Source organism: Eretmochelys imbricata, chromosome 8 (genome assembly GCF_965152235.1).
Source record: "Eretmochelys imbricata isolate rEreImb1 chromosome 8, rEreImb1.hap1, whole genome shotgun sequence".
Taxonomy (NCBI): Eukaryota; Metazoa; Chordata; order Testudines; family Cheloniidae; genus Eretmochelys; species Eretmochelys imbricata.
The window spans coordinates 66875394-66901052 of NC_135579.1; the positions used below are offsets into that span (position 1 = coordinate 66875394).

At 42.2% G+C, this 25659-nt stretch overlaps 1 protein-coding gene across 5 annotated transcripts in view; it reads left to right on the plus strand.

Annotated features, from left to right (window-relative positions):
• The first annotated feature begins 9165 nt into the window (after positions 1-9165).
• VAV3 (vav guanine nucleotide exchange factor 3) overlaps positions 9166-25659 on the plus strand; it is a 258623-nt gene continuing 242129 nt past the window's right edge. For 2 of the 5 annotated variants that reach the window (XM_077824182.1, XM_077824185.1), the window contains exon 1: positions 9191-9527. In XM_077824182.1, the coding sequence (XP_077680308.1) occupies positions 9324-9527 (204 nt within the window). In that variant the 5' untranslated portion in view covers positions 9191-9323. Of the gene's footprint in view, positions 9528-11216; positions 11302-17663; positions 17776-25659 lie in introns of those variants that run through there. The other 3 variants (XM_077824181.1, XM_077824184.1, XM_077824183.1) reach the window with 3 other exon arrangements.

Below are 25659 nucleotides of genomic sequence, written 5' to 3' on the forward strand. Positions count from 1 at the left end.
CTGTCTCGTCGTCCCCGCCCTCCCCGTCCCCCGAGGGGATGTGCAGGGGTAACTGCCTCCAATTCCAGATCAGGCTGCTTGGACAGAGATTGGGGCATGGATCCTATTCCCCTAGGTGCCCATGTAGTTCCTTCTTCAAAGCTAATTTGCTCAGGATCTGTTTAGGTATGCGTATTTGTGTAAAATGTTATTTGAGAGGCAGGAAGTGATACAGTATAGGAATAAAGAAAACACATTTTGGACAATATGGGAGTCTTCATGGAGTAAAGTCAGAACCTTTAACTTTGTAAAACATTCTGAATTTGCAACAGGGATTTCTAAGATATTTGGGATTTAGGTATCATTTAAAGAAAATACTTGTTTACTAGTGCAAGGCTTGATTAAACAGCACTAGAATGTTCCTTCGCATAAAAGGATTTGACCCATTCCAGTAATTAGCTTGCAGCTTTTTTAGCTATGCCATTTAGAAATCAGAATATCAGATGACACACACTCATTCACATATATTGTTTGTAAATGCAACCCAACATTTATACTGCAATTATATGTGATGTCTCATTGATTCCGACTGGCTGCAGGTGACATGGGGATGTGTGACTCCTTTCATTTTTTTGGCATCACTGGTACAATTCTTGTCAATTCATTAACAGGAAATAGCTTGTGGGTATAGTCGGAAACTCATTCTCTTATACCATTTTATATTAACTTAATGATAGCAGATAAAAACATCTAAATATAAAACCATGTTTTTTCTGTATTCCTGATCAAACCATTTTCACCCATTCTGATAGGTGATGACATCCAAGTGATCAAAGTGCAGTTTGGTAATTTCATCTCTTTTCCATTTTAAATGGAGGAATTAAGTTTCCTATAATTTTACATAGTTGCAAGCATTCAGATTCTGTGCTAGCACATTATATTACTAGCTCATAGTTTTTTAGTCATTTGTTCAGAAAATAAAATAATTCATACATTGCACTGAATAAATAACTTTACAGTACAGTTATTTACTCTCAGACCCATTGGCCCAATCCTGAAATGCTAACTAAGGGTCTGAGTCTATGCTGAGAAGTACTTAACTATGAAAATACCCCATTGTGTAATAAGGTACTACTCAATACAAGGATAGCAGAATTGGAACTGCAAGCAAGACTCCCAGTGAAGTTACACCTTCCCCACCAATTATTATTTTGAAAAAACATAATAGCACAGTCACACTGTCACAAATCCTTAAAAAAGTATGTTCTGTATTTTTTCAAACAAAAATACTTACTGCTAATTGAAACTTACAAATTGTAAAATTGTATTTCTACTCTGACAAGCTGCTCTGTGAGAATGGCTTCATAAGATTCCACACTCACCAAATCCACATCAAATGTTACATTTACAAGTTGGAAATGTGTCTTTTCTTTCTGCTAGTTCCTGCTTACGCAACCAGGGATCTCAAAGTCAAGCTGGGTTCTTTCTGGGTCATGCATTATTAGACCTTAGTACCTTCTGTAGCACTGACACATTGGGAAGTCCAGTTCCCCTGAATATGGTTGCTCACTAGTTGTGGTACTTCTTCCCATGTGATACTAGCACTTTCAATATCCTCTTCCACTGTCTTCTTCCAGCTCTTCCTCACTTTCTTTTTCCTCCCGGGGTAGCCAATTCCATATGTGTACATGTCACAACCACATGAGCCTTCTTACTTTGATATTTTCTAACATGTCTTGCTTTCATCTCCCTTACTCTTGCATTTGTTATTTTGTTTTCCATGAAATGTGTAGTATCTTCCTCAACTGTCTGTAATGGCCAGCCTCCAATTCCTTTTTGTTAGCCACTGTGATTGGCCATGTCTCTGCTCCGTACAGCAGTGTGCTCAGAACAATCGCATGGTATAATCTGACTTTTAGTTCAATGTGAAGACCTGTTTGACCAGATGTTGTTCATCCTTCTAAAAGTAATGTTTTTCCTAATCTCATATGAGTATCTTTATCACAGCCACCTTCAACGGTCATCATGCTCCCTAGACACCAGAACTCTTCTGCCTTTTTTATTTCTTTTCTATCCACATACACTATTGCATCTGTTCCTACCTTCCCAGTCTTGGTTTTCTCTGCATTTACTTTCTATCAAATGTTTGCTGCTTCCTATTCTACCTCTGATTTAAGGGCAATCATTTAATTCTACATCATATATAGTAAAGCAATATCATCAGCAAAGTCAAGGTCATGTAACTCTTTTCCACCTTTTGTTGCCTGCTTCATTACACAGCCTATTGCTAATGCATAGAGGATGGTGATAACACACAGTCATGTCTTCCTCCAGTTGCAATACTGAACAACTTGCTCAGGGCTATGTCCAGTCTTACCATGGATCTCCTTATTATGTCAGTATTATGTCTTAAAGTCAATAAAGTTGATTAAGATGAGTTTTTGCCAAGCAGTAGCTTTTCTAATGATCTATTGAAGAGTGAATATCTGTTCACAACATGATCTACTTGGATAGAACTCAGCCTGTTCTCGTAATATTCCATACTACTGCCTTCTTCATTCTATTCAGTGTAAAGGTTGCCAATACCTTGCCTGGGAGTGACAGTGGTACAATCTCTCTACAGTTCATGCAGTAACATCACCTTTTCTTGGCAATTCCCTGATTATACCATTTTTCCAGCTCTGTGGCCTTGTTCTTTCATTCATAGTTCATTACACAGTTTTGTTAACTGCTGAATTAGAATTTCACTTTCCATCTTTAGTGCTTGAATTCTGTCAACCCCAGGAGCTTTCCTCTGTTTGAGGCTTTTGATGGCTGCTTTAGTTTCATCAGATGATATTGCTTTCTCTTCTCTTTCCTACTTAGCATTTGCATTTCTGGTCAGCTTAATAGGGAATGGAATTTTTTTTTCATTGTCTGGCTTGATCTTCATCTGTTTTCAACATCTATGCATGACAGTCCCTGATGGGCATCACCTATGATGGTCTGGTTCTTCTTGAGAGGACTTTCACTATTCAGTAGAGCTGCTTGAAGTCTCCCCTTTGTGCTGCTTCTTCTGCCTCTACAGACTTCTCCTGAACCCAGGCATTTCTATCTTCCCTGTATCTCTTCTTTATTTCTTTTGTCTTATTATCTGAATCTTACATCTGTCTCTTGCACTGTTCCTTTTTTGCCTTCAGAGCTTTCTGCTCATCAATCATAGCCCATGTTCCAGATGTAACCCATGGATCTTTCTTCTATCCTCTTTGGAGGCCCACTATTTCCTTTGCTTTCTCAACTACCATCTTCTTCCAGTTTGATGATCTATCTTCTAGATGTTCATGAGCCTGGTCCCATAAAACAACGGAATGGTTGCTGAGTACAATCTGGAATCTGATATACGTTTCTTTGTCCTTGAACTTGTCTATAGCTATAACACACTTTTTGTCTGTCTTCATGATTATTTTGAGTTTACATTGAAACTTGGCCACTAAAAGATAGTGATGTGAGCCAACATTGCTCCTCTTCTGACTCTGACATCACTGAAAGATGATGCACATCTACATCTCTCTGGTTGACAGTCAAATTGTCTGGTGATCTCCTTGTAAGCTTGTGAATCCTCTTGTGCTAAAAGAGACCGCCTCCTATATTTGAGATGTTTGCGCTACAGAAATTTAAAATCCGTTCACCATCATCAGTTCTGATGCCATCCACTGCTGTTCCTATGATTCTTCCCAACCAATAGAGTTGTTGCTGGTTTCTGCATTGAAGTCACCTATCATGAACTTGATGTCATGCTTAGGCAGGTCATCCAATACTTGCTGCACCTGCACATAGAAAGTGTCCTTTTCACTGTTACCTGCTGCATTTGTTGGTGCATATACTTGGATTACTGTACACTAGACATATTTTTTTTGGGCCTGGCTACTATTATTCTGATGTTCACTGGCTTCCAAGACAGCAAGGTCTTTGCTATAATATTATCTAGCATACTTCCTACACCTCTTTCATGCATTCATCCTTGTGACTATAAGATTGTAGCACCATCCGACACCATCTTGCCACTCCCTGCTCATCTTGTCTCACTGACATCAAGTATGTTCAGATGGTATTTTTAAAAATTTTTTCTTGTAACCTGTGCCAGCTTTCCCCTATTATACAAAGTATGTTCATTCCATGTGCCTACTCTCATTACAGATTTACTCATCAAGATTTGATGTCTCAAAATCTCAGTCTCCTTTTTTCTTTCACTGAGATCTGTCATACTTGGGTTTTGAGCTCCATCTATGTCTACTGTCCTCAAGTTTTGGTTTAACTGAACTATTTCTGTTGCAATAAGATTGTACCTGAGTGGGTTGCAAATCCAGCTGCAGAATCCTCCTTTTATCCGGCCTTGGGAAATAGTGGTAGAGTTAATAAATCATTACCAGTAATAATGACTGAGAGTCAAATGCTGCTGTCAAGTGCACCTGAGCGCCCCACTCTCATCAAATATGTTCTTAATTACACCTGTGCAATCTCACTATCTTCAATGTGATTGCAAAGTTAGCGTTTGACCCTACTTGCTCTTGGGGCTTTGAGTCATTCAGGGACATTTACGTTTGTTTTTGGTAGGAGATACAGCCCCACTCAGTTATGCAAAATGGTGAGGTAGCTACAGGCCAGACCCCATCTGATAAACCTGCACTTATTCGTGTAACTCCTATGATGCCAGTGTAACTCCTTGCATAAGTAACCACCACTCCCAAAAGCACTGTATATTTATATAAATGTGAAAAGAATTTTATGATTAGCAAAATAAAGAAGTCTCTTGTTGAGTTACAGCTTTTAAAAACTGTATTGTCAGGAAAAAAAACCTATTTTAACTGGTCTATAATTTATTAAAAAGGTTGGGTGAAGTATTCTGACCTCAAGAAGCAACAGGAGTCAAGAGTGCCAGAAAGGACATTTGAAAATTGCAGGTGGCATTGGGTTATCTCATATAATCCTGCTGGTGTTTATAACCAAATTAAGATGCTGGAAGAATTTCTGATCCCCTAGATATTGAAGGAAAAAGATAGAGATGTTTTTTTCATTTTATACTAGTGCTTCTTAAAAAGTTTTGTAGTTACAAAACAAGCATATCATTTTAATTAACAGAAACATACTGTTTGCGTCATCTAGATTGTTGCTTTTGTGAGGAAATAAAAGGTACCTTCTCAGAAATCCAGAGGAAATGATGGCTTTTAAGAAGTAGACCTAGAGGGTACTGTGAACTCTGATGGATATTAGTACTGTTTCCCATCAAAACTTAGTCATAATTATTGTTTGTTTTATAGTTAAATAAGAATATTTTGGTTGACTGTAACAGTTTAATTTGAATGTTTTATATTCAGATTACCTGTATGTTGGTTGGGAGGTATTACATTAATGTTCATTTTTTCAACAGCATTTAAATTGATCTAATCTGGTTTAGTTGCTGTGTATGATTGATAGCTATGGATGGCCTTCCAGAATAAACTGGTAATTTATATTAAAGTTGAGGATAACATATTTTCTTAGTGTAGAGTAAGAATAATACATGGCTATCAATTTATATCATTTCTGTTTCTTCTTTGAATTTTTATAGTGCAGTCTCTAATCTTAAAAACCCTCAATTTTTTAAAATGAGCAATACTTAAAACTAAGCATATTCAAACACCCTATGTGGCTTTAGTAGTGAAAGTTACAATATGCTATGGGATTTATTAAAGCTTTCTATAGAATTTTTCACATGGCCAATGCATTTCATGAGTGACTCAGATATAAGAAACATATGGCCAAATTATGCCCGGAGTTACATCTGTGCAACCCCAATGACGCCAATGGGGTTGAACAGGTGTAACGAAGGCTGAATTCAGCCTACAATGTTTAATGGTGACACGCAAAGGAAAAAATTGAGTTTGTATCCCTTTCAGGTTCTTTTTGATGTATAAAAGGAGGCCTGAAATATTTCTCTCACTAGCGTCTCTCTTAATACTAAAGTATATTTTCTGCTTGTATTTTTAAAATGGAAGTACCAGGATTAGCAACTTTGGTTCAGATCCTCAACGACATTAAGGTACCTAACTCTCATTGATTTCTGTGGACATAAGGAGTCTGTTTTTCATGGACTCATCAATTCAGAACCCTGAAAGGCCTTAATTAGAGGGGAGAGTGTTTGAATAATTAAAAATAATTAAAAAAGGAGAGCTTTCCTCCCAAAAGTTTTAAATATTTTGTATAAAAAATTACTTCCCTTCTCAGTTTAGTTAGATATTATTCCCTTTGTTTCTGTGTCCTTTTAATCTTACTAGTTCTTCAATCAGCAACAGAGACTTCCAGCGTCGAGAACACCTGAATTTCTAATGTCAGGGAAGCAGGGAGGAAAAAAGCAAGCCTCAATAAACAAACTTCTAGCATTCTTCATTCATTATATAGAAGCAAAAGGCAGAAACCTCACTTCATTTTCCTTGTAGGTCACCTTTAAGCTTTTGGGGCTAAATTCTGTTCTCAAACTACACTGGTTTCAATCGCATTACAGAAATGAAAACAATAGTTATTCTGACTTAACGCTGGCATAACTGACAGCAGAACTGAGTCCTGTCAGTGAGCTCATAGGTGCTGGAACTAGGAGTGCTGTGCTTAAGGTTGCCAACTTTCTAATCGCACAAAAACGAACACCCCTGCCCTGACCCTTCTCCGAGGCCCTGCTCACTCCAACCCCCCTCCCTTTGTCGCTCTCCCCCACCCTCACTCACTTTCACAGGGCTGGGGCAAGGAATTGGTGTGTGTGGGGGGGTTTGGGCTTTGGGCTAGGGGTTTGGGCTCTGGGTGGAGCCAGAAATGAGGGGTTCAGGGTAGGAGAGTGCGCTCCAGGCTGGGGCAGGGGTTGGGATGCAGGGGGGTGAGGACTCTGGCTGGGGGTGTGGGCTCTGGGCTGGGGCCATGGATGAGGGATTTGGGGTACAGGGGGGGCTCTGGGCTGGGGGCAAGGAGTTTGGAGTGCAGGAGGCGGTGCCGGCTCCGGACTCTGGGGTGGGGCTGGAGATGAGGGCTGCGGGCTCCGGGCTGGGGTGCAGGAGAGGGTTTAGGGTGCGGGGTCCCGGCAGCACTTACCATGGCTCCCAGGAAGTGGCCGCCAGGTCCCTGCAGCCCCTAGATGCATGGCTGGTCAGGAAGGCTCTGCACGCTGCCCTCGTGCCTGCAGGTGCCACTCCTACAACTCCCATTGATCATGGTTCCCAGACCATGGAAGCTGCAAAGCCAGGCCTCTGGGTGGGGGCAGCACATGAAGCCTCCCTTGCTGTCCATGCTTCTAGGGCAGATGTGGGCAAACTACAGGCCACATCCAGCCCGTGGGACCGTCCTGCCTGGCCCCTGAGCTCCTGGCCCAGAAGGCTCGCCCCGACCCCTCCCCCACACCTGCAAGCTCCTGACACTCTGAGTGGCTTGGTAAGGGAGCGACGCTGGTGTGTGGGGCAGTGGGGGGATTGGGTAGGACGTCCTGGGGCACAGACAGGTAGCAGAGGGTGATTGGATGGGGTGGAGGTTCTGGGGCCGTCCGGGGTCAGGGATCGGGGGGGTTGGATAGGGCGTGGGAGTCCCGGGGGGGGCCTGTCAGAGGGTGGGGGTGTGGATAGGTCAGGGGAGTCAGGGGACGGGGAGCAGGGGGGTTGGATAGGGGGTGGGATCCCAGGGGGGGCAGTTTGGGGCAGGGGGGTCTCAGGAGGGGGCAGTCAGGGGACAAGGAGCAGGGGGGGTTGGATGAGTCGGGGGTTCTGAGGGGTACAGTCAGGGGGCGGGAAGTGGAAGGGGGCAAATAGGGGGCGGGGGACAGGCTGTTTGGGGGGGCAGAGCCTTCCCTACCTGGCCCTCCATACAGTTTCACACCCCAATGTGGCCCTTGGGCCAAAAAGTTTGCCCACCCCTGGTGTAGGGGCTGCAGGGCATCTACTTCCAGGAGTCATGCAGAGATAGGGCAGGCAGGGAGCCTGCCTTAGCCCTGGGCCCCCGCTGTGCCACTGACTGGACTATTAACAGCATGGTCGCATAGGCGCCGACTCCATGGGTGCTCTGGGGCTGGAGCAGCCATGGGGAAAAATTAGTGGGTGCTCTGCATCCAGCAGCAGCCAAGCTCCCCTCCCTGTCCCACCTCATCTAACCTCCTCCCCTGAGCATGCTGTGTCCCTGCTCCTCCGCCTACCTCCTAGTGCTTGCCGCTGCCAAACAGCTGTTTGGCTGCATAGCAAGCTCTGGGAGGGAGCAGGGAGGAGCAGGAATGTGGCCTGCTCGGGGAGGAGGCGGGGAAGAGGCGGGGGGTGGGGATTTGGGGAAGGAGTCGTAATGGGAGGGGGTGGAGTTGGGTGGAGACTTTGGGGAAGGGGTTGGAATGGGGGCAGGGGCGGAGTCGGGGCTAGAGGCAGGGTTCGAGCACCCACCGGCATGAGTGTAAGTCGGCGCCTATGCATGGTTGGCAGCACTGACCGGAGCGACGAGGGTCCCTTTTCCACTGGGTGTTCCAGTCAAAAACCGGATGCCTGGCAACCCTAGCTGTGCAGCCGCACTCTCTGGCTTGAAGTGCTTTCCATCATATACAGGATTTACAGTTTGGTTCAGTGGCTCTCAGCACCCCCACTATTAAAATTGTTCCAGCACCCCTGCGAGAGAGAGAGATTGCTGATCTTAATCAGGACTGCAGGAGCAGGGCCCGATTCAGTACATTTCTGTGGAGTTAAAAGGTGCATGGTAATTTTGAGGACCAACCCTCCATTACTGGTGTACCGCCCCACAGGGCCTGAGCCTACATTCCTGGTGCTGCCCCCCCTCAGCCAAGGCTGAGGGAAGAAGGCTGCTGAGTCCCTGCTGTCCACTAACAGGCTGCTCAATGTGCAGGCTTGTAGAGTTACAGGAAAGTGGGTACATCAGCCCAACCTGATCATAACGAGCTCCCCGCTCTGACACGGGGCTGGAGGGGCGTTTGTCCTTTTGCCTGGCAGGGGCTTCTAGCTGCAGGAGAAGGCCCTGCCTAGGAAGGCGAGGCCCCGGGGCCACCAGCCCTGCAGGCAGCGCCACAGCACCGGCCCCTCCGCAGAGCGTGCACCACCGGCCCAGGGACAATGCGCGCGCACCTGTCCCGAGCCCATCCTCTCGTCTGCGCAGAGGGGGAGGGGGAAGCTCGCACGCAGCCTCTCCAGCCGCCGCCGCCCGGCAGCTGCTGCCGCTCGCGCTCTGCAAAGGGCCGGGGCGCTCGGAAGAGCCGGAGCGGAGCACTGCGGCGGCGCGGAGCCCCGAGGGCTTCCCTGCCTCTCTGGGTTTGGGGACCGGGCGCTTGCAGCCCGCAGCATCCTCCCCGCCTGGTGCCCGGCATGGAGCCCTGGAAGCAGTGCGCCCAGTGGCTGATCCACTGCAAGGTGCTGCCGCACAACCACCGAGTGACCTGGCCCACGGCTCAGGTGTTCGACCTGGCGCAGACCCTCCGCGATGGGGTCCTGCTCTGCCAGCTGCTCAACAACCTGCGCAGCCACTCCATCAACCTGAAGGAAATCAACCTCAGGCCCCAGATGTCCCAGGTAAGGGCCCCGCTCCGCAAGGGCTGCTGCTGCCGCCCTCGCCTCGCATCCCCCATTAATCAGCTGCTTAATTTCTTTGTGCAAATGCGGAGATGCGCTAAGTATCCTGCTCGTGTTTTGCTTTCACTTACGCGGTAGCATTTAACTCTGCAAAGTATTGGAGGGGAGGATGCACGCGAGGTGAAAGATGCTGTAGGGAGTTAAACCCTATTGTATGGAGGGGCACGTGTCCACCCTCCGTGTCCCCTACCGTAGTCACTGCACGCTTTATGAGAAGTACTCAAGCTACTCTGTGTTTACAGTCGTTATTGTGAAGTAAGGAGGTATTGAAATGCCTCTTTTTTTTTAAAAAAAAGCAAAAAGTAACCCTCTTAAAACCATACAAGACACAACCCCTCCCCAACATATTTCGGGTTTGTTTTGTTGTCAAATTCTGTCCCGATGAATAGGTCAGCAATTTTAAAAAGAACGGTGTCATGTAGAATGAGGAATCTAGGAAGCTGAATTACCATTGTCTATAATTACAATAGCTAGGGGGAAAAAGATCCCAAGAAGACTAACTTGACATAAATCTTGCTTCAGCCCTCTGAAGGTTTCTGGGCATGTGGTCTAATCACATGCTGGTGTTGTTTGTGTTTCCCCAACCATTCCTCAAAAGACAGGCAAAAAATATAACAAAATCTGTGTGTGAGATTTTTAGGTGTGTGATCTTCATGCAGATCAAAGCTAAAGCTCAGGGTCCCTCTCAGTCAATCCTGTGTGCTTAGGTCTTGGATTACATATTTATTGGGGATCTCAGAACAGAGGGGCTCCTTCTGGACCTCGGAAGCTGTGATACCCATGCACAAAGTTGTGATACCCTAAGCACATGATTTCAGTTTCGACTGTAAATTTCATGCTTTTTGTCAGATAAAATTGTACCTAATGTTACTTCTTTTCACCCCCCTGCCCAGTGGTGTTTGTGAATTTCCTTTTCATTTATTTTTGAGAGGCCCCCAGCCTATATGGCACATGATGCAGATGGGGAGCTCCTTTGAAGTCACTGGGGTTTTGCAAAGGTGTCTTTTCTCATGGAATAATTTACAAAGATCAGGGGTCCAGTCACTGATCCTGCAAAAAAGCACGTGCTTAAATTTAATCATGTGAGTAGTCACATTGAGTTAAATATGCAGAAGGTTAAATAGGTGGATAAGTTTTTGCAGGATGAAGGCCTTGTTTTGTATACCTTTTTGAGTTGTATAAATTATAGTGTTAATCCATAGTTAGTGTTAATAACCATAGTTAAGCTACCTTCCCAATATAAGCCTGATTTTTAGTACACTTTGCTTTTCCCTCTAATCTTCCTGAATCTTTACATCCTGCACATCAACTCTGGTAGATTTTATCTGAGAAATTGTTTTTTTTAATTTTTAAAAAATTAAAAACTGAGCAGTTATAAAGTTATGGTGTTCTGAACTGCAAACACCTGTCCGTCAGATTTGAAAAGTTTCCTAATGATTTTTTGTGTCTTGTCTCAAAAGAACTTAGAATCTCTGAAATTGGGCCTGAACCTGCAAATGAATCTGCTTGGGTGGACTCTGTGCTCCTGTGGAGACTCATGCAGAACTGGGGTTGCATTTTTTTGGCTTTGCTGAAGACAAGTTCCTCTTAGTCTTACAGGGGGCGATAAAGAGCACTGTTAAAACTAATAATATGAAAAATGTATTTACTATAAACAATTCATAATTAACTGACTTTTTGTTTCTGGTTTTGCTGGATTGACCTGGACAAACAGGTACATGGGGGGCATGGATTGGAAGTGGGAGCATGGTGGGGGGGGGAATTGTGGTGAGTTAGAAGTTTGGGAAGAGATATAGAGAGCATGAAGAGTAGACAGACGATGATAGTAGGTCTGAGGACTGAGAGGTACCTGGTGAGGTAGCAAGTTGCCATGCTTCCTGTTTTTTGAATGGAAGGGGTAGGGGTGAGAATGCAAGTGCATGGAGTGGTACGCAGGAGAGAGTAGGGCTCCTCAAGGGCATGGAAGTTGCAAAGGACAGGGGAAGCACAGTGGGACGTGTGCAGGGGACTGGAAGAGGCATGAGAGGGTTAAAGGGACGGGGAGGGTGGGTGGGTGTAATTGTAACTTGTTGTTTTGGCCGTTACATATATTTTTGAAAATTTTAAGGTGGCAAGTTAAGGTTGGTTGATAAAGAGTGATGAAGGATTATATGTCTGTGGCGAATTGGTTGGGTCTCTTCACTGTTCATTTCCAGACATTCTTGTGTTTTTGTTTTTTTTAAAGAGAGGTCAAATTTTTTGTATGAATATATATGTTAGGCCATACTTGAATCACGAGATGATTGTCAAATAATTGCAGCTGAGTTGCGGACAAGACATGGAAAATTGTGGAAAAGTAATAATGGACCTTTATTAATTGTGTTAATTTGGAAAAGCCAGAGAAGACCTATTTGTTTAAGAAAAATTTGCTGGAACAATATAAACACTCAAGTATTATATTATGCCTGCTAATTTTTTTTGATAACCAGACATTTTGCTGCAACTATATTACAGTCAGTAATGTCCAGGACTCTGGCTGTCAGCTGCCTGGGCTGACAGCGGGAACCCCGCCATGTGTGGGGCTGACAGCAGGACCCTGGGCTCCCACTATCAGCCCCAGAAAGCTGATGGCCAGGACTCCCGTTGTCAGCCCCACGCTCTCAGCACCGCCTGGCTGACAAAATTGCTGTGGAAGCTTAATATTGCGGGATCCGCAATTGCTGCAGTATTGTGAATTAATTAGGGACTTATATACATAATATATACACAAACAGACACTAGGAGTTAATTGGACTCCAGTGCAACATGGTTTCAATTTTTCACTCTTTTTAAACAAAGATTTTGTTGAGGATTATATGTAAATGGATATATCTTCATTGCCCCAGAATGCCAGTCTTTAATATGGCGATGTAAAATGTTAACATTATATTAAAATATTATGAGAAGAGATTCTGAGTACAAGTGGTCTGCTTCTAATCCCACTTGATATGCACCAGTAACTTCACTGACGTATACGGAAGTTAAGTAGATGTCTGCTGAAGCAAGAATAGACTTTAACATGTGCTAACATTTTGCAACACTTTCAGAATACCAGGACCTAATAATTTGTAACATTTTACTTTTTTCATTGAAGCTATTTTAGACTAATAGGAAGGCAATATTAGTACCCAGGTTTAGGAACCTCCTCTTATTTCATGTGTTTTTAAAAATAGATGCTTGTACAATTAATGTAAATTGGACTATGTTTGCTTGACGTATTTAGTCCACAGTCACTGGTTGGTGTCAGTTATATTCTTTCTTTTTATGACACCATTCTCATCTTGGCAAATGCATTTACTGCAAAATATTCTGTAAAAGCCAATAATGCATTATAAAAAAAACATATCAAGAATAAATTGCAACCAGTCAAAATAAAAACTACACCAGCAGCATACTAGATGCAAATGTTATGACAGACATTCTAAAATACTTGATTCTTCAAAATTTGAGTAGTATACATGACACTGTATAGAAGAGGTGGTATTCTGTAACTTTTGTTAAATGACGTAGAGATTGTAGAGGACATGAATTTTAAGTGGAGCAAATTCAGATGAAATTATAGCACATATTTAGTAACTGCATAAGCTAAGTAGGCCTTGCTAGATTGGAACAGAGCACTAGTTCATCTACTCTGACATTCAGCTTCTGGCAGTGACCGTCTTGGAGGGAAGAATTCTTCTTCCTCCAAATCCCGGTTCTCCAACTCATATATTTAGCCATTTATGCATCCCTGTATGTAGAATGAGTGTGGATGATTCCTTGCTGATCCTTGTAGGCAATCTGTTTTGTGTTCTAATGCATACGGTCTGTTGCTATTATTTCCACAGCTTGCAAAACTATAAATAATTTCAAGATCAACTGTTGGATATAGCTTCATATAATACTCACATTTCATTATGAATAAAATATGCAAATATATTCTACTGGGTTAATGAACTAGAAAGGTTTCTTCATAATAACACAATATTTTCTTTCAGAGTGGTTGCCGTGTTAGTCTGAATCAGCAAAAAGAATGAGGAGTACTTGTGGCACCTTAGAGACTAACAAATTTATTTGGGCATAAGCTTTCGTGGGCTAAAACCCACTTCATCGGATGCATGCAGTGAAAAATACAGTAGGAAGATATATATACACAGAGAACGTGAAAAAATGACTGTCTGGTTTGGCCAATGTACATGGCAGAGGGGCATTGCTGGCACATGATGGCACATATACATTGGTAGATGTGCAGGTGAATGAGCCTCTGATAGTGTGGCTGATGTGATTAGGTCCTATGATGGTGTCCCTTGAATAGATATGTGGACAGAGTTGGCAACGGGCTTTGTTGCAAGGATAGGTTCCTGGGTTGGTGTTTTTGTGGTGTGATGTGTGGTTAAGAACATAAAGAACATAAGAATGGCCATACTGGGTCAACCCAAAGGTCAGTCCAGCCCAATATCCTGTCTACCGACAGTGGCCAATGCCAGGTGCCCCAGAGGGAGTGAACTGAATAAGTAATGATCCAGTGATCTCTCTCCTGCCGTCCATCTCCACCCTCTGAGAAACAGAGGCTAGGGACACCATTCCTTACCCATCCTGTCTAATAGCCATTGATGGACTTAACCTCCATGAATTTATCCAGTTCTCTTTTAAACCCTGTTATATTCCTAGCCTTCACAACCTCCTCAGGCAAGGAGTTCCACAGGTTGACTGTGCGCTGTGTGAAGAAGAACTTCCTTTTATTTGTTTTAAACCTCCTACCATTGCTGGTGAGTATTTGCTTCAGGTTGGGGGGCTGTCTATAAGCGAGGATTGGCCTGTCTCCCAAGATCTGTGAGACTGAGGGATCGTCCTTCAGGATAGGTTTCAGAGTAACAGCCGTGTTAATCTGTATTCGCAAAAAGAAAAGGAGTACTTGTGGCACCTTAGAGACTAACCAATTTATTTGAGCATAAGCTTTCGTGAGCTACAGCTCACTTCATCGGATCCGATGAAGTGAGCTGTAGCTCACGAAAGCTTATGCTCAAATAAATTGGTTAGTCTCTAAGGTGCCACAAATACTCCTTCAGGATAGGTTGTAGATTCTTGATGATGCGCGGTCTGGCAAGCTGCTTTGTGCAGATCGACACTTGCAACTGTTTCAAACTTCACTGACTTGAACTTGACTCTTTCAGGTACAGGGGTTTGTTTATGTGGATCAAAACCTATAAGGGCCAAATTGTGATCTCAGTAAAGATCTTGCTAATTTATGCTAGGTGCTAAGTGCCTTTGCAAAGTGAAGAGAATCCTCTTCTCCCATTGATTTCCATGAGAGCAGTCACTTAGACCTTTGCAGGAGGCACTCTTCACATTAGAGAATCATCCCCAGAAAATTTCAGAAATTATTATGACCTTGGATACATTTAAAAATGTATTTAGGTCGGCAGTGCATAAATAGAAAATTAAGGGCTTAATCCTGTGAGTTGCTGAGCATTCTAAAAAGGTACTGAGCATCAACTTCCATTGTAGCTTAAGAGAACTGAAGGTGCTTGGGGAGATACTGAAAATCTTTCATGATTGGGCTGTACATTTGCAATGTTTTCAGAAATAGTTACACTTGTCAGTAGTCTAATAAATTCTCTGCATTATGTTATATCTGCATCGTAGGATCTCACAGTGCTTTGTAAACACTAGTTTATTCTCCTATTCCTGTGATGTAGAAAGTAGTATGTTATCCCCACAGGCACAGAGAAGGAAAGTGCCAATGGTAGACTTGGAATTAGAATTTGGGAGGTCCTGGCTCCCGGATGCATTCACAGTCCACTAGTGCTTTATTGCTTTGTAAGCCAAGATGCCTGTGGTAATATTTTGCCTGTATTGTTTGACCCTCATGTGGCTCTTTATGGTTATGCATATGTCTTTTGTAGAGTCAAACTGGTATTTTCCTGTTCAGTTTTGTCAACTCTCGTGGATTTGGTCCCTGCTACAAGCAGAGTTGTGATGACATGAAGAATTCTGCTTGTCACACAATTTTTGGGAAACAAAAGACATAGAGCAAGACACTGGCCACCCCGCACTGTTCCTCAGACGTTCTTGTCAACTGCTGGAAATGGTCCACCTTGATTATCACTACAAAAGGTTCCCCCCTTCCCCCCCCCCAGCTCTCCTGCTGGTAATAGCTCACCTTAAGTGATCACTCTCGTTACAGTGTGTATGGTAACACCCATTGTTTCATGTTCTCTGTGTATATAAATCTCCCCACTGTATTTTCCATTGAATGCATCTGATGAAGTGAGCTGTAGCTCACGAAACCTTATGCTCAAATAAATTTGTTAGTCTCTCAGGTGCCACAAGTCCTCCTTTTGTTTTTGCGAATACAGACTAACACGGCTGCTACTCTGAAACCTGTCATAAAATGTCCTGTAGTCTAGTGAAAGGTGCATTAAACTGCACGCCTAGACAGCACGAGTTCTACTCCCAGCTTTTCCTCTGACTGCTGTTGACATTTCTGTGTCCTTCACATCACTTGTTGTGAACCAAGGTTTCATGCCTTGTGGGGTGGCTATCATTAACCAGTTTCAGAGAGCAGATAAGTGATAGCTTGCATTGCAGGTAGAGCTGGGAATAGACCTCAGGCCTCTAATGTTACAGAGTCCAAGTCCCCCACTTTGCCACATAATGCTTTCAGAAGGAGCACAGCAAATTAGATCTTTCTGTATCCCACATTAATACAGTGTGGCTCTATGCCACCTTTTAGCCGCTAGACCACATAGAGATTTATGACTCTGTTCCCATGGTAAGAGAACTAATTCTTTAGATAAAATGGTAGAGACTCTGGTTTTTACATCCAGAGCTCTTGGGTTCAGTCCCCACACATGACTCAAGTAGGAGCGTTGTTACGTTTGGCTGTGATGTCTGTAACCACTAGACCATAATCCGCTGTCAGTGCTAGGAATAGGAACCAAGCATCCTGCTGCCCAAGCATTCCACTGTTGAGTCACAAACACATGTGTGGCCCACTGGCAAGATGTGTGTGGTCTCTCCCTATATGGGCTGGGCTACATAGAAGATAACAGCATGTTGTTCTCTCCCACCCACCCCCTTACTCAAGTTACTCCTATAACTAAAGTGGAAGTGGTTTGTGCTGTGGATCTGAAGGTTATGGATTCAAACCCTGCTGATGACATATGTGGAGGTAAAAAAACCCACACACATGTGTACAAGTCAGTGTAAGGACCCTGCAAAGCATTGTATTTAGAAGCAAATTTGGTTATTGTGCAAATGTTTGTTTTAGTGTTGCATTTTTATTATTTGTATTTGGTTACAGGCAGTTGTCCCTTTTAAGAATAGTGTTTGGCTGACTGACAGCAATGTGCGGGAGATTTTGTGTGTGTCATGAGAGTGGAAGACCCAGTGTGTTCAAGCTCTAAGAAGACCAGAACTTGATTTCGTAAACTTACCTTTCCAGAAAGTCAGCCTCATTTTTGAAGGACTAACGTTAGTGCTTATGAGGGACTGCTAATGAGCTATACAGCCTTTTGCCTGTAGGTCACCAGTGTGAATTGTGCCCAGCTCAGCAGGGATTAAAAGTTGTTCCCATCAATGGATATTTAATAGCTCACGTGAGAGGAGTCTGACAGGTCCCCGTTCCAGTTCCCATGTCACAAATTCACTACTATGCTTTGCACTAGAGTAGAACCTCTTTGGGGCAGGGACTGTCCCTGCTATGTGTTTGCACAAAGATTGACAATGGGACCCCTGTGTCCGGTGAGGATCCTGTAGCACGGGCCAAAATCACATTACTTTGTAAGTTTGCAAGAACTGGCAACATCAGTGTCATGCGCGTACTGGGAGAGGGAGTTCAGAAGACGACAAAAAACACGTTTAATCTTTAAAAAGACTCCTTTTTTTTTTTTTTTGCCCTTATGTGTTTTTGGATTTGACTCATGCATTTTGAACTTTGATATTGGTAATAGTGCATACTTTGTCTGGTGTTGCACAGAACAAACAAAGCTGCCCCGTTACAAGCGTGGTCCTCACTGTAAAGCAGTGTTGAGCCTTCCTAGCAGCCAGAAAGGGGGATAGGAGAGGACTGTGTTAGTTTAATTACAGAGACCATTGTATGGTGCCTTAACATTTTGTTGGAAAAGTTTTCGTGAGATGTCGCATCAATACACGATGACCTTGAGTCATGAGGATTGCACAACACAAGGTAATGTTGGAGTGTTGCATTGTAACTGTGGTAATTCCATTTCATGACAAACTGCTTCCCCAGGGCTGGATTACACTGGTGTAAATAATAAAAATAGAAATGACCCATAACTGAAAGTTCTAATCATAATGTTTAATCTTAATTGTAACAGATACTGGTTAAATTGTCATTAGAAACAAATTAGCTGGGCTGACCTGCATTACACTGTCTTTTTTCAACTTCTATATCTGTGGCACTTCGTAAATTTCATTTTGAAATAGTTTTTGCAATGAGTTCTGTTAACTAGTGAGAAATTGCTAAACAGGAAAGCAGGAAGTGATGTGCTGCCAGCATTGGAGTTCACTAAAGGGGATATTTATATAAATTATTTATTTAAAATAACCGTTTCCTGAAATCGTTCTTAAAATAATAAAATAAATCACGGTTTACTTTGTCTAAATTTTTACCCCTTATTTTGAAGGGAGTTTGTTTTTTTCAAATGATCACCTAAAAATATGGAAGTACGTTATTGCCATTCTGGCTCTGAGTTATCTTTAGGTATAGAAATTAAGATTTAATGAGAAACTACTTCATGCTTGGGTGGCAATATATCTGCCAAACTCCCTGTGCAAAGAGATGTGACTACATCCCTTAAATCTTAGGAGGGGACCAAAGGATCTGAATTTTGAAAAAAATATAAAATAATTTATAGTAGTCCTTGGTAATGTCCCCAGGAGCCATGATTGTCTCATCATTTTTATTATAATCTCTTTTAAAATTTGATTTCTCAAGGATTTTGAGCTGTGAGAGAGAGTCTTACAAGATTGGAACATGGCATACTAGTTATCAGCTCAGGAAAACTATATTTTTTTTTTAACAGGAGAAATCCTATTTGATGAACTAATTGGGGATTTAGGAATTTATAAAATCAAAAAGTTCATAAAATTTAACATATCAGAATTACAATATTTATAGTGCATAAAATAATTTATTAATCATCCAGTGACAATGCACATAAGTAACGGTAACTAATGTATACAGTGATGTTTCTTTGTTTGATAGAATTGCTTCTCTTCCCTGCTGCCAAATGGATCAGTCCTTAACAGCTACTTGAATATTGGCTGAAGGATTGAAGTCACATTCAGTGGCAGAAAGATGACTTTGGCAGCAGAAAAATGATTTAGATAATTGGCTGTTCATAAGATTGGTGCTCATAAAATCGGGGTTCTATTGCTTTTTGCACTTGGGTTATTGAGTTATGAGAATGCTAAAAGGGTTATTTTTAGGTGTTAAAGATGCTTTTTCTCTAACTATAAAAACATTTGGTTTAGCTAAAGTTGGGAAATGATTTAATCTTTGGTATGGGATGGGGGGAATAACATGAGGGAGAAACAACAACATGAATTAATTAATTAGTAATGTCTGTTGTTGAGCATAAGCAACAATATTTGAGAGATAAAGTGTTTGTAATTCAAATAGCAGGCAGTCTCATCAAACATGCCCAATTAAACAAGTGAATATTTTGATTTGTTTTAGCCCCTGATCCTGCAAATATTTATGCACTTGTTTAACTTTATTTACATGCTTAGTCTCATTGAGGCCAAGTAAAATATATGCATAAGTATTTGCAGAATTGGGGCCTTCATGAAATAAATAATGTAGATTAAAAAAAGAAAGAGATTTCCTTGTAAAGAAAACGTAGCTGTAACCTGATCGATTTTGCTCAAAAAAAAATATTACACAGGAAGAGTAATAACTTGGCTCTTGGTATGAAACTTTTTGACAAAGTTACCAACTGCACTTATTCTAAGAAAGGGAAGGAAATAAAAATGGTCATCAGATCAGTTTCCAAATATTCTTTACTTGATTCCCTTGGAGAGAAAAAGGAACATGCACTCGTAATATTTTTTAGGATTATATTTACATGTTAACCACTTAATTAGTACTTAATGTAGCAGTGGCATGTTGCAAAGCTCATCTTAGGTACTGCCCCATGCACCATATTTAAAATGCTGCATGTTCTATGGCCTATTAGCAGTAAATATGCTGCCACTGGTCTCTCACAGAAGCTATAGTGGGTATCAGCGGCAAAGAGTTAAATTAAACATCCAGATAGGCTTGAGGAAACATTCAGTTGGGGTAGCCTATGATGTTTTCTGCTAGGTATGCAGGAGAAACTGAGTTATCCCCTATTCTTGAGCTGACGGGGTGGGAGTGCTCTGGTGGCAGCAGGCTGAGCAAATCCTTGTGAAAGGGAATGAGTGAAAAAAGATGGTGGACGACAGAGAAGAGAGGTAGCAAAAGTGGGAGGCAAGCAATCAGAAGAGAAGAATGTGAACTAGAGAGAGAATAGGCAGGAAAAGAAGGGAGACAGATTAGAAGGGGCATCAGAGAACAAGTGAGAGATTGGAAAGAAAAAAGGAAAATCATTTAAGATTCATGCTAAGAAAAGTCCACAGAGCCAGGTCTTGGATGTCCTGTGTTACTCTTAATGCAGTAATGGTGGCATGCCACTGAATGCCGATTATAACCTGCTGACTGTATTCTAGGAGGTTAATTACCAGGCAGTAGTATTTGACAATCTACAGCTATATTGTCTGTGGATTTAAACATCAGGAGGATAAAGGATCTCGGTTTTCTGGCTCCAACCTTTTCCTTTGCCCGTTTTTTAATTTGACCTTCAGTAAAAGAGGAAATTATGGGAGTAAAGAAGCAAATGGGAAGGTAAAGACAGTAAGGTGACTGGTAGATGAGAAGGAAATATGTGGGTATTGGAAGGGGAAAGAAGGAGAAAAAGAGGGCTGTTTATGGAATATGGAACATTGTCAGGTGATTTCAGCACCAGGTTGACGGTAGGGTGAGAGTGAGTGGCAATGTTGGGAGATGATTAGGGGACCTGGTAATTATAAGTTAAATTCCTGGCAACCGACAGAGCTTCATAGCTGAGAGTAGGCTTGACTGGCAAGGGAATGAGGAGGGGAGGAATTAGCTAGGGAGTGACAGATTTTGTGTGTGTGTGAGAGAGAAAGATAATGATGTTATCTGCCAGTATCATTTTTGTGTTGAAGTTTTTGTGGACCACCAAGGAATTCAGGGCAGCCAGGTATCTTATACTGTGGAAAAGGCCACCTAGAACACTTTCTGATCTGTTCTGCTGTGATGTGCCAGGAAATGGGGAGGCAGCTTGAGATTGGGGTGGGGGTGGGGGTCGTGGTGCGCTGCAGCCCTTTGAAAGAGCAGGGAAGTTTTTCTTTCGTTCTATGTTGTTTAGATGACTCTGAATACTGAGATAGTTATTTTATTGGACCACTAGCGCTTGTCTCTTATTAAGATCTTTGGTTCACTGTGAGGATAAAAAATAGCAACCGGTCAATTCACTTTGAAGTCCTACCTTTATTTTCAGTGTTAGAATTGCATTAAAGATTCTGTAAGGAATTACCTTAAACGTACACAACTTACTTGTGTCTGTTCTATGGAACCTAATTACAGTGCTTGTTTCTGTAGCACTCCTATTCACATTCATTTCAATTCATTACCAGACTTGGTGACCTAAAGAAAACATGACTGTATATCTGCATACTTTGGTTTTTCTTTTGGTGGCAAATTGGCTCTATTTTCTACACATCCTGGTTGTGCTAGGTATCATCTGCAGTTGACTGTTTTGCCCATTTTTTGCTTCAGTTTGATAGGACAAGTGCCAAAACTTAGAGTTGTGAAATACTATTTTGTTTACCTCCTGTGATTTCTTAGAAATATGTATAATAGTTTCTAAACTGTTAACTTAATAGCACGGATATGTCTTTTTATTTTAAGGAAAAAGATATTCTCTCCTGTGTAACTGAACACTGTTGAGCCTGACTCAACTTGTAGTTTGGTGGGAATAATATTTTAGAAAAGCATTCAGTCAAATACCACATTTATTAAGAACAATAATAACAATCTTGGTAACTTTGCATAGTCAAAAGAATAGTCACAGAATAATTGATTGTTTGTTTGCATATTCAAAAGTTGGAGTCTTAGACCCCGATCCTGCAAAGTGGACCGTCTATGAGGAGTCCTACTGAAATACCTTGTGTGAGCATACAGTTTGAAACAATACACAGGATATTAATACAAAGATTTTAAATTCTTAAGCCATAGATTTTTCTGCACCTGTGAATTTCAATTGTTCTGCATTATGACTTAAACTTGGTTTCTTCCTCTTGTGATTTTATCTGCAAACATTACTTTTATTTGATCATAGCTTTTCTATTTCTCTTTGCAGCTAAATACTAATCTTGATTTCACATCTGGATATTTCAGTGCCTGTGTTCTTGTCATCAGATTGGTGTTTTTGCTATTACAGTTTATTAATGACAATGGAATTCACTGATGATCCTTATTTAAATATAGCATGCTGCTACCTATTGCTCCACATTAGCACCACTGAGAATAGCATTCCAGTTTTATCTTACTCTTATTATAATGTCCTAATGACAGCTTCCTCACACCCTGTGCTGTAGGAGAAAAAACTTGCATCCCTTTCTGATTCCTTGCCTTCTCTCCCATGATAATGATCATGATTTTTATTTATAAAATATATCCTAATACTTTAAGTAGTATTCGGGGCCAGATTATTAGCTGATGTAAATTTGGGTTGCTCTGTTGAAGTTAGAAGAACCATAATGATTTACATAAACTGAAGTTCTGGACTAGCCTTTCTCTGAATTTCTTTTAAGTATGTGGTATATTTCTGTAGAGTTTTTGAAAGTGGCAGACTGATCAAATTGTCTAGACTGCTTAGGCAGATGTTTTGAAAGCTGCTTCATGCTACTCTCTGACATACTGTAGCTCTGACTTGTGGTAACCATGCTTTGCAAGTCTTGAGTTGCTGAGCAGCAGCAGTTTTGCTAAATCATGCCAAATTATGTTAGGGTTTAGAGAATAAATTTTCACTTGATACTTGAAACAGGTTTGAACTTTGGTCTTCAAAGATGTGAAGTTAATGCAGTAACCTACACTTCAATCCTATATCCTGTCTGATTCAGTAATGACACATCTTTAAGTAAAAAGCTAAAATTCTTACCGAGCTTCCCTCTCTTAATAGTTAAAATGTTAACACTCTTTTGGACTACAACTTGGTTTTGTGGGGTCCTGAGTAAAATAACGGCTGATGAGCTTTGGGCCAGTTCCTATCATCCACAGAGCACATTGGCAACTGGGCTGTGTCAGGTCAAGATTGCATGCCATTAAGAAGATACTAGAGCATTGTAGCAAGTGGGGGAAGCAGGTCAGTGAACATGTCCTTAATCATAGAATCACAGAATATCAGGGTTGGAAGGGACCTCAGGAGGTCATCTAGTCCAACCCCCTGCTCAAAGCAGGACCAGTCCCCAACTAAATCATCCCAGCCAGGGCTTTGTCGAGCCTGACCTTAAAAATATCTGAGGAAGGAGATTCCACCACCTCCCTGGGTAACGCATTCCAGTGTTTCACCACCCTCCTAGTGAAAAAGCTTTTCCTAATATCCAACCTAAACCTCCCCCACTGCAACTTGAGACCATTACTCCTTGTTCTGTCATCAGCTACCACTGAGAACAGTCTAGATCCATCCTCTTTGGAACCCCCTTTCGGGTAGTTGAAAGCAGCTATCAAATCCCCCCTCATTCTTCTCTTCCGCAGACTAAACAATCCCAGTTCCCTCAGCCTCTCCTCATAAGTCATGTGTTCCAGTCCCCTAATCATTTTTGTTGCCCTCTGCTGGACTCTTTCCAATTTTTCCACATCCTTCTTGTAGTGTGGGCCCCAAAACTGGACACGGTACTCCAGATGAGGCCTCACCAATGTGTAATAGAGGGGAATGATCACGTCCCTCGATCTGCTGGCAATGCCCCTACTTATACATCCCAAAATGCTATTGGCCTTCTTGGCAACAAGGGTACACTGTTGACTCATATCCAGCTTCTCGTCCACTGTAACCACTAGGTCCTTTTCTGCAGAACTGCTGCCGAGCCATTTGGTCCCTAGTCTGTAGCGGTGCATGGGATTCTTCCTTCCTAAGTGCAGGACTCTGCACTTGTCCTTGTTGAACCTCATCAGATTTCTTTTGGCCCAATCCTCTAATTTGTCTGGGGCCCTCTGTGTCCTATCCCTTCCCTCCAGCGTATCTATCTCTCCTCCCAGTTTAGTGTTGTTTAATGTGGGAGGGGAAAGAGGTAAACAAGGATTTTATCAACTAACAGTGGGTGTTAGGCTTGTTGCAGTTAGGAGGTGTTTGGCCCCCTGAAATTCATTTCTCAGGAAGGTGTTTGTGTATTTAGGTTGTGGGAGGGCCATTAGGAAAGAGAAATTCTAACAAGTAGTGAGCCATGCCTAGGGCTTGTCCTCATTGCTGCTTCTAGAGAGCTATTTTTTTTTGGAATTCCTACCACACCCCCTTCAAGTTCCTGTTCCTTTGCAAAAGGTGAAAAATCTTCAGTCCTATCCATAGAACAGTAGTTCATGAGCAGCATGAGTTTATCCACATGCTGTTCCACCAGTGTGCCTCGGCCTGCCCTTGAGGGGCTACCTCCAGTAATCATGAGGTAGCTCAGGGTCTGTGTTTGTTCTGTCTTTGAGCTGGCATGGTGGATGCGATAAATCTGGTGGTTTTCTCTGATGTGGGCTCCTGTCCACTAAGAGCTTGCACTGATGCCACTGACGTACTTCACAGAAGACCAAACTGAATAGACGGTGATCTTTGTTAAGAAAGTTGATGTTTTAACCCCTCACTTCTGGCTTGTTCTCAGACAATACATAAAAGCAACGTTGCTGAGGAGACCGTTGATTAGAGGATTGTGCCTTAGAGAATTTTAGTAACTAATGGTGCTGTGCAGTTACAGGCTCTATGAAGCATTAAGCGGATGAATTCAGTAATCCTGTTGGAGTATCCCTATATTTGAGACAGGGTCCTACAGCTTTCCCTTTTTACAGAAGACTCTGGAAAATTGATTAGCTGCGATGAAAGCCTTTGCTGCCTGGAACAGTGTGATTTGCATCAAAATGTAGTCTTGGTGACGAGAGAGGATCACATATGTAAGGACAGATGAGTGGTGTTGGGAACAGAATGCCTGCTGTTAATACTATGTGTGCAGCTCTTAAGGAGCAAACTGGAACACAATTCAAGTTTGTTGTCTGTTCTAAGCCAAAATGGTCCGGATTCATGGTTCCCTTCGGAGTTTACTTCATTTATGTGATACATGTCCTGCGCTCTAAGACTTTAAATGGTCTGTTGTCTTTGGGGGGGTTCTCGGTTGCAATAATCAAATGTTGTTTTATAGTTTTTATAGGAATTTTAGGTATATATATCATTTGCCCAGCTAACACAAGAAGAGTAGGAAAGTGTCTGTGAAATTAAAACACAGTTCCTCATTATTTGGTTATCTCCTGATATAGGCAGGGGTGGTTTTGGCACACATTGCCAAGAATAAGTATAACGGGTGATTCTGCTTCCATCAGTAATACAGTACCAGCTGTGAATGTATGAGGCTTATGATTAACACTGTCGTGCTGTGGGCCAAGTCTGGCCTTATGGCTGAGTTGTGAGTTTTTCACTGATCCTGTGCTCCATGTAATCCTACAAACAATTTAGGGTCAGCATGTAAATTTTTTTTTTTTTTTTAAAAAGAGGATGGATCTGTCTTGATCCTAGAATGCTCCACGGGACAGATGGGACTGCAGTTTTGTGGAGTATTTCTCCAAATCTAAAAGGGTATTTTGAAAATGCATTGCACTGTGTAGTGTTCTGCATGTTGGAATATTCTATTTTATGATGTGTGTTTATATTTTAAAACTTCCTTTTATGTTTGGAGATGTGCAATAACCCTGATGGTCACAGCCCCGTTCTGCTCCCTTGAAGAACTGTTATAACATTTAGAGTTGGTTGAA